Source organism: Cricetulus griseus, assembly GCF_003668045.3.
Source record: "Cricetulus griseus strain 17A/GY chromosome 1 unlocalized genomic scaffold, alternate assembly CriGri-PICRH-1.0 chr1_0, whole genome shotgun sequence".
Lineage (NCBI taxonomy): Eukaryota > Metazoa > Chordata > Mammalia > Rodentia > Cricetidae > Cricetulus > Cricetulus griseus.
The window spans coordinates 155,968,090-155,981,472 of record NW_023276806.1 but is presented as its reverse complement, the minus strand read 5'-3'; the positions used below and the strand labels follow the sequence as shown (position 1 = coordinate 155,981,472).

At 39.2% G+C, this 13,383-nt stretch overlaps 1 protein-coding gene across 2 annotated transcripts in view; it reads right to left on the bottom strand.

Annotated features, from left to right (window-relative positions):
* Positions 1-7,013: 7,013 nt before the first annotated feature.
* Positions 7,014-13,383, bottom strand: part of Uhrf1bp1l (UHRF1 binding protein 1 like) — a 76,384-nt gene continuing 70,014 nt past the window's right edge. For both annotated transcript variants that reach the window (XM_027392600.2, XM_027392599.2), the window contains 2 exons: positions 10,370-10,569; positions 7,014-9,003 (listed from right to left, as the gene is read on the bottom strand). In XM_027392600.2, the coding sequence (XP_027248401.1) occupies positions 8,881-9,003; positions 10,370-10,569 (323 nt within the window). In that variant the 3' untranslated portion in view covers positions 7,014-8,880. The remainder of the gene's footprint in view (positions 9,004-10,369; positions 10,570-13,383) is intronic.

The following is a 13,383-nucleotide window of genomic DNA, read 5'->3' as shown; positions in this document are numbered from 1 at the left end:
AATAAGGTTAACAAAACCATCTATTTACAGATCACTGCATCACCACCTTCTCTGGTGGATTGGTAGGGATGATGAGGAAAAATGACTTTCCTAGTTCTGGGTATAAGTCACCTTGGGACTAGAAAAACACAGTGGTCTTGATTTGTTTCTGGTGGTAGGTGACGCCTGCTACCTTTTTATAGATAGCTTGTTTCATGGAACACAATGCAACCACTGATTTACGTGTTGCTTATAGCTGACTTCACTATGTGGCAGAAAGACCACAAAATGCATACCTTTGTCCTTTGCAGGAAAAAACAATGTGCTGACTTCTGTCCTGATTGTTGCAATTACTAAGCACCCCTCCCCAAACTTAAAGTAAAAAAAGAAAAAAAAAAAACCAATCACAATTACAAATGTACACAAACACACACACACACACACACACACACACACACACACACGTGTGTGTGTGTTTAGGAAATGAGCAGAAATGAGCTTGAATGATTATAAATCATACAGATTATACACAGAGGACAAACAGTTAAAACCCAAGAAAACATAATCTTTGAAGACCCTTAAAGAAGTATCTGGTCCAGCAGCTGCAGCTCCTGGATCCAGACACATATCCACTGTCTCCACCTTGCTCTGCCTCACACCTTCTGGCCTACAGGTGGCGCTTTTCAGATTTCAGCTCCAGTGTCGTTTTCTGAGATGTCTTTAATCCCCCAAAACTGTGTTACAAGAATTTACCTTATCAAAGCATATTGAAATTGTCCATTTAGCCCCTCCTCTAGATGAATCCACATGGGAATGGAGGGCTGGTGCTCCTCAGACCACTGCCTGTCACATAGATGTTAGAAACATGTCTGTGGGGTCATGTGTCAAATGTCACATCCCACTATAACCCTCATCAGTAAGGCTGGTTTGAACACTGGGTGGTTAGCAGGCTGCATTTTCCTTCCATGTCTTTGTGGTAGACAGTCTACGGTTTTTGTTTATTTCTTTTGTTTGACACTTATTTGGAGGGAGTATGGGAAGAGCAGCCATGATGCCGCAGGCTTCTCAAGGGAAGCATTGTGGCAACTCCAGGCCTTTGTTCCCATCTGTTGTGCAGCAGCTTCCTTTGAGATTGAAACAGTCCATCCTGCAGATAAACAGGTCAAAATAGCTCCAGGAAGTCCCTGAAACAGACAAGATTCAGAAGGCCCCTCCCTCCCAACAGTAAGCAATGAAGACTGTTTAGTCACTCTTGAACAAACCAAGCACAAAGAAGACTGGGAGGCCAGACCAGCTTCCTGGAAGAAGCAGAAACCAGCCATGCTGCCTGGAAGATGATAGACCAACTGAGTTACTTGGAAAGGACACTCTCAACTGAGGTGGACGGATGCAGACCAGATAGACTCCCCTAGCAGCCCTAACAGACACCAGGCCCGAGTTTCAACTAGAATAGGACAATTGAGCAGGCAGTTGTCAGGAAACCACAACTTGGGGGCAACCAATCAGCAGGCACCCCACAGCCTCTTTGCTGGCTCAGCAGGCACCCCTCCCCAGCCTTCTGCTAGCTAAAGATAGCTTTCCCTATCTTGCCACTAGAAAGCCTCTAACCTACTAGTACCTCCCACCAATCAGCCCCCAAACAAATCTTTCCTCTACCAATCAGTCCCAGATTAACTCCTCCTCTCTAGAATTTTCCTATTGCTTAAAAGGAGCTGGTGACCTTCCTTGGAGGGGGGGAGCACCATTTGCCACTCCCCATGTTGGATTAAAAACACTCTTGTTTATTACATGCATGGCTGTTGGTCTTTTATTGGGGGCTCTTCTCGGACCCTAACATCAGCTTGTTGAGCTGCCTGCAGGCTGTGCAGTGTGCTCTAGGTTCCCAACTTTTGTGAGCTGTCATCCTTGCTGGGGTGGGCCTTGGTGATGCAGCTGTCTTTGAGTCATTTCTGCTCCTGTAAATAACCCCTCACCCACATTCCTGTAAGTAACCCTAATAAAACTCATGACTCACCAAGTTGGACTCTGATGGTTGAAAAAGCCAGGGAGCCAAACCAATACCATGACAGGTTCCTAATAGCACTCCAGGGACCAGGCCTCAGTTTTGGTTTGCTGAAGCTGAATGAGCAGTTCTTAGAAAGACCACAACTCAGGGGCAATCAGTAAGTGTCAGGCAGCCTTATGTAAGCTCCAGATAGCTAAAGGTAGCTTCTCCCACCCTGCTGCTGGAAAGTCTCTAACCACTAAGCAACCAATCAATCCAATAGCAGTCTACACACTTTGTGTTTAAAGCCACCAATCAGCCTCTAGCCCAACCTCCCCGCCCTGGAATCTGCCTAACCTTGCTTAAAATATCCTGTGAGCTTCTCTCAGGTTTGCCATTTTGCCACCCCTGCATGTAGGTATTTTCATTCTCAAATGCTCTTGTTGATTGCATACATGACTGGTAGTCTTTTTGTGGGACACCCCATGGACCCTAACAATGGTATCTATACTTTGGCCTGTTGTGGGCTCCCTATCTGGGGTGAAAAGATTTGCGTATTGTGTCTTCCCAGGAAAAGCCTTGTCACGCACCTTCCCCATGTGGGTTCTTAGGATATGACTCAGGTCATCAAGCTTGACAGAGACATCTTTACCTATGGAGACATCCCAGCAGCCCCAGTCTTAGTCTCTCCTGGTACATATGGCTATGTCATTGAAGGACAACCAGCACTCTAGACCTAGGCAATACATTTGAACCACTGATGGCTTGGGCAGATGTGTGACCCATTTACATTCATCAAGGTGTAATTAGTCTCAGGACAAATCCCTGGGAAAGAGTTTAAAAGGTACATGTTCACTTGACATCAACATTCACACACACACACACACACACACACACACACACACACACACACACACACAGAGAGAGAGAGAGAGAGAGAGAGAGAGAGAGAGAGAGAGAGAGAGAAACTAACTTTTTTTTAAATAAAAGATTTCAGAATTTAAAAAAATTAGCCCTAGTGATTTTTCCTAGGACTAAAAATGTATTTCATTCATTTCATGAGTTGTAAAAGACACGAATTTGTTTTCATATTTCTCAGAAATCATTAAATGTTTCAAAAATCTCAAATGTGCTGGCCAAGTATATGCTAATTCTAATATTTCAGCATTCACATGGATTGTCCAACATGCCATAGTAATGTAATTCATTAGATTATGTCTAATGGTTCATAAAAACCATGCTTATGTTTTGCATCATGTTAACTTTGAACTTCTCAAGAACCAAACAAAAATGTACCAAATATAAATAAATAAACTGATTGTATAAAACCATGATAGTATTTTTAAAACTTAAAATATTAAAAGAAACTAGCAAGATGGCTCAGCAGTTAAGAGCATGTATTGGTCTTCTAGAAGACCCCAGCTTGATTCCCAGCACTCACGATGGGTGGCTCACAAGCATCCTTAAGTTCGGCACATACAATAACATGCGACACCCATACATACACACAAACTACAAATGGTAAAAATGTATAAATTAATATTAACTTGCAGAGCTAAGGAGATGGCTCACTTGATAATGCACTCACCATGAAGGCATGAGAAACTGAGCTGGGATCCCTGGGATCCATGTCAAAAAAGCAAGGCATGATGACACATGTGTGCAATCCTAGCTCTAGGAAGACAGGTGCATCTCTGAAGTTCACTGGTCAGCCGGTCCAGCCAAATCAGTGAGCTCCAGATTTGGTGAGAGACCTTCTCTCAAAAAATAAGATGGCAAGTAATCTGAGAGAACAGCCAATATCAATCTACAGCCTCCACACACAGGAGCACATGTTACTCACTCTCTCTCTCTCTCTCTCTCTCTCTCTCTCTCTCTCTCTCTCTCTCTCTCTCTCTCCATAGTGCCTCTAGGTATGAACTACAATAGGATTATATGTGTGCTTTAAGGAACTAGGCACAACTGAAATTCAGAGGACCCATCGCTTTCCCAAGGAGAGAAGAGCATTTCAGCTGCAGCTCACTTGGCCTATTTCCACTCTGAGATCCACTACGGCAGATCTCAACAGCCGTAACACCATATGTCACAACAAAAGCCAGATGATGCTGTGAGCTGCAGTACCACGGTGATGTGCTTATTTTCCACCTTGAGACAAATCAACTAGAAATTCAGATATTTCAAATTCTGAGAACAGGAGGACTCATATTCCCACATTGCTATTTTACATTTCCTACTGTGGACATGGAGCCCCCATCTCCACTTGTAGTAACTCTCTTTCTCTCTCTGTCCATGTTCCATCCCCCTTAAATCCAACTAAGGAAAAAATCTAATACCTGAAAAACCTCTTAAATATCTTATTTTATTCTTTCAATAAATTTACTAAGCACCTATTATCAGTACTGTATAAGGCCCAAGAAATACAAAGTTTAATAATGATAATGAAAAACCTCCTGCCCTCATGGAGTTTACAATCTAGTAGATCAGACACTAATCAAACAAACACATCTAAAATTACAAAGGCATAAAGCAGTAGAGATTTGTGGTCAAGTGAGAAGGTACAACAGCTGGTCTTAATAAAAGAAAATAGAAAATGTTTCCCTTAAGAAATAGGGATAGGTAAAGATCCAAGAGACAAATAGAATTAGCTTGGCAATGAGAAAAGACACGTATTTTAAACCTCTGAAATGTGTGCACAAAGCATGTAGTTTTCATTCCAAATGCTTAGATCAGGGCAACAAGGCCAGAGTACAAAGTAAAACATGGTTTCAAAAATTGAGGCAAAGTGGTAATGAAAATATCAGCTAACCTCTACTTCAGTGTGCTTTAAGTGTACAGTTTAACCTTTTGAATGCTCAGAACTAACTCATTGGACAGCAATACTTATGCATGAGATCAAAGACTTTTATCATTTTAACAGTGATAAGCTACTAATGGGTTTGACTTAAATTGCTTAAAAATCAGCACATGGTATTTAGTTGGGTATTATCCCCCCACTATAAGGTAACTCCACTTAAACTCTTCTTTACATGAGAATATGTATATATTTTAGGAAGCTCCTATACTAGTAGGTTTCCATATGGCTTTTTCAAAAGGTTTTTACTGTAAGTTATCCCTCCCAATGATACCCATATGACCTCACAGTCAGTGACTGTGAGAGCATGCACTAGCCAGACAGAATTTGACCCTGGGAGAGGGAAGACCCGTCTCAAGCTGACAAGCTAGTGTCAGTCGACTGCTTATGAGAAAGTCAGTTTTGTTTAATGATGTGACCCTACTATACTGACCACACTTCAGGACAGGTCCCACATCCAGGAGTAGTTGGTCAACACAAATTGCATTTGATGGGTGGAGGACATAAAGTTGTGTGGGTAGGAAGGTGGGAAGAGATCTGAGAGGGGTTGGGGAGGGCATGAGTATTATCAAAGTACATTGTATCAAATTAGCAGATTTAAATCAAATGACAGAGAGGGTTCTGTTTAGAATAAAGATCAGGAGTCCAAGGAAAATCAGAAGGACTATAGCAAGGGCAGTAAGGAGACAACTGCAGCAATGCAGAATAAAGTTGGTGATGGTAAGCTCGGGTAAGAGGGGGCTTGAGAAATGAAGCAGACAAATCAGGCAAAACATAAAGATTGGTGATGAAATGTGGAAAGGTGTCTTAGTTTGAGATCAGGGTGATGATGTCTGGGACAGGACTGAACATACCCTGAAACACATACCTTGGGTGCTGTGGCAGTTTGAATGAGAATGTCCACTGGCTCATATGTTTGGATATTTGGTCTCCAGTTGGTGGTGCTGTTTGGCCAAATTTAGAAAATGTGGCCTTACAGGAGGAAGTAAGTCACTAGGGGCAAGCTCTGAGGTTTCAGAGCAAAGCACCATTTGTAGTTTGCTCTCTCAGCTTCTTGCTTACATTTCAGACTATTCCAGCCATCATGCCTGCTGCCTCTGCTCTGCCATCATGCGTCTGAACCTTCTGGAACCCTGAGCCCAAATAAAGCCTTCTCTCTATAAGGTGCTTTGCCGATAGTGTTTCATTACATTAATAGAAAAGTAATAGAGGGGTAGATGTTTGGGGGGGGAGGTTCAGTAAGGGAGTGGGGAATGAATATGATTAAAATCCATTGTATGTATGCATGAAATTCTCAAAGAATAAAATTTTATATTAAAAAAGAAATAAATACCTTGATTAGACTAAGTTAATAGAGTATTGTTAGACAAAGTATAACTTTCATGCTAACAATACTATTCTCCTATAACTAATATCAAATGGTGGTATTTTGAATTTCTAAGATATGAGAAAAGAGTAAATATAATATACAATAAAATGTTCTTGACATGGTAAATTAAAAAGCAAAGCATGTGCGCACAGACACAAAGATAGTGAGGTACTGGCAAAAGAAAAGACACAAATTCAAATATGACTGAAACAAATAGGAAGCCCAGAAATAAGCCTATGAGTTTATAACCAACTAATCTTTGATCAAAATACCAATAGAATACAATAGAAAAAAGACAGCCTCTTTAATAAATTATGCTGGGAAAATGGATATAGAAGAATGAAATCAGACCACCATCTTATACTAGATTCTAACATCAACTCAAAGTACATAAAACACTTAAACAAACAAACAAAAAAAAATCAAAAGCTAAAAATAAACCCCTGGGCCAGGGGTGGTGGCACACACCTTTGATCCCAGCACTCAGGAGACAGCGGCGGGCAGATCTTTAAGTTTGAGGCCAGCCTGGTCTACAGATTGAGTTCCAGGACAGTCAGGGCTACACAGAGAAACTCTGCGTAGTAAAGAAAAACAGGTAAGACAGTGATTCATCCCTGTACCCCTGCTTGGCAAAGTCTGCAAATGAAATACTATGTGAAATAAAAATATATAATAACTCGCCTTAAATCAAAACCACAGTACCAACTGTGCTTTAGTCAACTTATTCTAAGCATCACAGGTTCTTTTGCTTTCATATTTCCAGCAGCTCATTTCCTACCGACCCTCCATGTCTGCAGTAGAAACTATGAGAAACACTGTGGAGACTTTCCTGAATCTTAACCCACTATAAAAACAGTACTTTTTATTTAAAAAAAAAAAAAAATCAGACAAAGCATTTGGAATGCTCAGAATATTATTACCTCTGTTGTTTATATGATTTCTTGGAAGGTCAAATACATTTTAAAGGGATAGGGAAAACAACCAGTGTCTAGTAACATTAAACAATATAACATTATACTGTAGAAAAGTTTTATATTTATATAGAATAGGTCAATCCTGAGAAACAGTGTCAGCTCAGAAGTTCATGTCCCATCCATCTCCTGTTGATCTGCTTGTACTGAGTACATACCTAGACATCAAAAGGTTAGCAGGCTCTACATTCCAAAGCTTTCAGTAGACCTTTGCACTTACTAAGGTGACATACAGGTTAGAGTAACAGAGTTTAATGTGATGGTGTGAATACTCTGAGGTAAGATAGTGACAATTTAATTTGTTCTTGGCTCCATGTTGGCCCCGAAACAGGGCCCGTATTTTTAAATGATGCCAACTGAAAAGGATGATATGGGAAAGGGGGAAGGTAAATACTGTTCACAATAAAATTTAAATCAGTCCAACACACAACGTAATGAAGTATGTAGTTTCTGCCAAGTCCTCAGGTACAGGGATGGCTATAAGTGCCAACAACAAAGCACCGTAAGTATCACAGCAAGGGCCAGGGTTCCAAGTACCTTTAAGAAAGAACAGCCCAGCTGTCTTGTGGCTTATCTTAGATATATTTATACTTAGGAATGTGCAGTTTAAAATAGACACCACTTAACTTTAATTCTATCAGAAATATATTGTCTTCAAAAACCTGTTTCTTAAAATACTCATGTACTTTTATTTCATAATGCATAATTAAGATTCTCTCATGTTGTTTTCAACCTTAACCTCTAGAAAATAGAATTCTACCAATGACTCTTATAGAAGATTGTGTGTGTATGTGTGTGTGCACACAGGTAAACACACATAGACACACATCACAGAAATTTAATCAAAACTAGCTTTATATTTTCATATGAGCAAACACATGTGTAATATGATACTACAGGAATGGTATGAAATTGTTTTATGTGTGTGAAAAACAAATTCTGTGAAAACATTCTCCTTAAAGAGGAAAGATAAAGAAATACTAAAATAGTATTAATTAAAATTTTTATAGTTACAAATACTGCCAAATATAGCAAGATAAATTGTTTTTTTTTTACTTCTAATAATAAACATTTAATGGAATGTACAAGTAATGCTTTTAAGTCACTTGCCCACATACTCTAATAGTTGTGCTTTTTTATTTTACATTTGTACCTTATTGAAACGTTACCCATCATTTAAGGTGCCCTTCTTTTCACATTTTCACGTTACTTTATAAGCTCAGTAGGGCCAAGAGTTTTCTTTCAGTTTGTAAACTCAGTAATTATATAATTTATTAATCTGATTGGACTTTTTACAGCAATTAAATAATTAAGATTTAAGTACATAATTTTAATAACATTTAAAGTGTAAGCCGTCTTTTACATTAGCCCTAAAAGCATCTGATTTTCTTTTGTAAATAATAGTAAATTATTAACAAAGAGAGAAATAAATTCAGCAATCTGCATGAGCACAACAGGTCTTCATTTTTCTTTTTTAAATGTTTATGAGACACTGAAATTAGGAACCGAATGTTTTACAACGTCTGCTTCCTTCACCGTACCACACCAGCTGATTGTACCGCTCGCATCCAACGTTTTCTAAACGGGGTTTGGAATAGTCATCACTTCACCACACTCCGTTTCGCTTTATTTTCATGTAAAGGCAAATCTCCCACTAACTGGTTACAGCCATGTTTTTACCACCACCTTCCTCCGCCAGAGCTGCAGTCCGAGTCTTGCGGCCGCTCTAGCTACTCAAGGGCCACCTCTTCATTTGATGGAGAAGAGCATCTCTGGCCGAGTGCGCCTCTGCAAGAGCCATTTTAGCTTGAGCCAGCTCCCGCTTAAGAGATTCGTTTTCCTCCATGAGCTGAAACGACACATTTGGAAAACAAGAGACTGTAATCACTTCCAGAAAATGTAACTATTTCATGTGTGTCACTTGGGATAGTAAACCACCCAGTTGCTGGTGAGGGTTCACTTGGGCTGAAATTGCTTCCAGGCGCTATTTGAAAGCACTTACTATGCAATTAAAAGTGTTCCTAAATTTTGACCCAGTAATTCAAAGTGCTAATTACCTTCTCAATTCCAAGTGTAACAGTGATATTGTTTTGCTGTAATATCCTTGGGCCTCTGTGTCTTCAGTCACAGCCGACCTCCTTCCTCCTTCATAAGCCTCTCTCCTCTGGCTTTTATGCCAGTCCCTTCAACCTTACAGCTTCTACTCTGTTCCTCTTTTCATCTCTTACAGGAATCCTGAGTTTTCACAGTGGCTTAGATTATTGCACAGTTGGTCACTTCCACTTTCATGTAAGTCACTCTCTTTTCTATCCATATGGTTCAACTGGATCATAGACAAGAGCTAGCCTGGCCCAGAGTAACTCTCTCCTCATCTCCAGATTTACATTCTCAGTATTCCAATAGGCATTTTCTTCCAGTGGTCAAAACTTTCTAAAACTTATTCAAGATTTTTCCTTCTCAGAGCCACAACATATAAAAACAAAGGACGGAGCCGGGCGGTGGTGGCACACGCCTTTAATCCCAGGAGAGGCAGGTGGATCACTGTGAGTTTGAGACTAGCATGGTCTACAAGAGCTAGTTCCAGGACAGCCTCCAAAGCACAGGGAAACCCTGTCTCAAAAAACCAAAAAAAAAAAAAAAAAAAAAACTAAGGACGGTCTGTATGTACTGAGATCAATTACAGTGTTCAGTCTCTACACGTTCTACTCTCTAACAGTGTTCAACTCTACAGAGTTGTCATCCAGTGAATCCTTGAATAGGTCAATCAACTCCTTCTAACATCCTACTATAGAGAGGTAAAACTCTGTAGAATATTTTGTTTATTTATAATTGCAAACAATCAGAAGCAATTTGAATGTTAAGAAACGTCAAACAGAAGGTTCAGAGTGATAATACATCTACATCCAGACACTGAAATAGGCTTGAAGCAAATGTAATAATATGAGAAACATGTTCTACAATGCCAAGTGAAATACAGTATTCACACTTGAAAACTAATTTTTTTTAAGAATGAGTGAGGTTCTGAAAGAACAAAATACTGACAGTACTTCAAGAAGGCAGAAGGAATTGAGATGTTTCTTACCTTGCTCAATATCAATAACTCTAGCATCTCATGCTTATGTACAACAGTTCATCAATATGCTTTATTTAAATACTTCCAAAGTGTTTCATTATTAGTATTTCAGTAATTATCAAGTGCTAGAATTTCCTATTACCTGTTCCCTTGTAAAGTCTAAGGAGCGTTCAGGACAGCTGACGGACTGAGAAGGCCAAGGGACCTCTGGACTTGTCTGAGTGGCCTGGGTGACACTGTGTTGCTTCCTCACGTCACACTTTCCACTGGTCAGCACCACTGAATCATGGTTGGCATTGGTATCGTCTTGGAAATCAGTTCCAGTGTTAAACATGTGAGAATCTGATCAAACAAACAAATACTTAGATAACAATTCTAAGTCATTTGACAAATCATTAAGTTTTATTATGGAAAACTGATTTTAAAATGAGAATATATCTATTAGTATGAGGATAGTAATATGTGATAGAAAAATACGGAAAGAAAAAACACGGCAAAATAAAAATCTCACTCTTTCAAAAGATCCCAAAATAATAACAACATGCCAAGAAACTAAAAATAAGATCAAGATGTTTGTGACAGAAACATAAACAACTTGTACAAAATATTAGTAAAGTGACTACACCACATATAAAATATGATTAGACCCTCCCAATTGCACCATTCCTGGATTGAGGAAGAAATAAAAAAAGAAATTAAAGACTTCCTAGAATTTAATGAGAATGTGGACACAACATACCCGAACTTATGGGACACCCTGAAAGCAGTGCTAAGAGGGAAGTTCATAGCACTAAGTGCTCACATGAAGAAACTGGAGGAAAGTCACATTAGAGAATTGACAGAACAACTGAAAGCTTTAGAGCAAAAAGAAGCAAATACACTAAGGAGGAGTAGACGCCAAGAAATAATCAACCTGAGAGCCGAAATCAACAAAGTAGAAACTAGGAAAACAGTACAAAGAATCAATGAAACAAAGAGTTGGTTCTTTGAGAAGATCAACAAGATAGACAAACCTCTAGCCAAACTAATCAAAAGGCAGAGAGAGAGCATGCTAATTAACAAAATCAGAAATGAAAAGGGGGATATAACAACGGACACTGAGGAAATCCAGAGAATCTTTAGGTCATACTTTGAAAACCTGTATTCCACAAAATTGGAAAATCTAAAGGAAATGGACAGCTTTCTGGATAAATATCACTTACCAAAATTAAATCAAGATCAGATAAACAGTTTAAATCGACCTATAATCCTAATGAGATAGAAGCAGTAATCAAAAGCCTCCCAACCAAAAAAAGCCCAGGGCCAGATGGCTTCACTGCAGAATTCTACCAGAAATTCAAAGAAGAGCTAATTCCAGTACTCCTCAAACTGTTCCGCACAATAGAAGCAGATGGGATATTGCCAAACTCTTTCTACGAGGCTACAATCACTTTGATACCCAAGCCACACAAAGATAAGACTAAGAAAGAGAACTACAGACCGATATCCCTCAGAACATTGATGCTAAAATACTCAATAAAATATTGGCGAATCGAATCCAAGAACATATCAGAAAAATCATCCACCAAGATCAAGTAGGCTTCATCCCAGGAATGCAAGGATGGTTCAACATACGAAAAACCATTAATGTAATCCACCATATAAACAAACTGAAAAAGAAAAACCACATGATCATCTCACTAGATGCTGAAAAAGCCTTTGACAAAATCCAACATCCCTTCATGATAAAGATCTTGGAGAGAACAGGAATAACAGGAACATATCTAAACATGATAAACGCGATATACACCAAACCAATAGCCAACATCAAACTAAATGGAGAGAAACTCGAAGCTTTTCCTCTAAAATCAGGAACAAGACAAGGATGTCCACTCTCTCCATACCTCTTCAATATTGTACTTGAAGTTCTAACTAGAGCAATAAGACAAGAACAGGATATCAAAGGGATACAAATTGGAAAGGACGAAGTTAAACTTTCACTATTTGCAGATGACATGATAGTCTACATAAGTGACCCGAAAAACTCTACCAGGAAACTCATACAGCTGATAAACACCTTCAGCAAGGTAGCAGGATACAAAATTAACTCAAAAAAATCTGTAGCCCTACTGTATACAGATGATAAACTCAATGAGAAAGAAATCATGGAAACATCACCTTTCACAATATCCACAAGCAACATAAAATATCTGGGGGTAACACTAACCAAAAAAGTGAAAGACCTGTACAATAAGAACTTTGAGACTTTAAAGAAAGAAATTAAAGAAGATACCAGAAAGTGGAAAGATCTCCCATGCTCTTGGATAGGCAGAATTAACATAGTAAAAATGGCAATCCTACCAAAAGCAATCTACAGATTCAACGCAATCCCTATCAAAATCCCAACACAGTTTTTCACAGACATTGAAAGAACAATACTCAACTTTATATGGAAAAATAAAAAACCCAGGATAGCCAAAACAACTCTTTACAATAAAAGATCTTCTGGAGGCATCACCATCCCTGACTTCAAGCTCTACTATAGAGCCATAGTTCTGAAAACAGCTTGGTATTGGCACAAGAATAGACAGATAGACCAATGGAATCGCATTGAAGACCCAGATATTAACCCACTCACCTACAAACACCTTATTTTTGACAAAGGTGCTAAATCCATACAATGGAAAAAAGATAGCATCTTCAACAAATGGTGCTGGCACAATTGGATTCGGACATGCAGAAAATTGCAGATTGATCCATACCTGTCACCATGCACGAAACTTAAGTGCAAATGGATCAAAGATCTCTCCATAAATCCAGCCACACTGAATCTTCTAGAAGAGAAAGTGGGAATAACCCTTGAACAAATTGGCACAGGAGAACGATTCCTGAACATCACGCCAGAAGCACAGACACTGAGGTCTGCAATCAATAAATGGGACCTCCTGAAACTGAGAAGCTTCTGTAAGGCAAAGGACACAGTCAGTAAGACAAAACGACCACCCACAGAATGGGAAAAGATCTTCACCAGCCCCACATCTGACAGAGGACTGATTTCCAAAATATACAAGGAGCTCAAGAAGCTAGCCACCAAAACACCATACAATGAAATTAAAAAGTGGGGTGCAGAACTAAACAGAGATTTTTCAACAGAGGAATCTGAAATGGCTGAAAGAC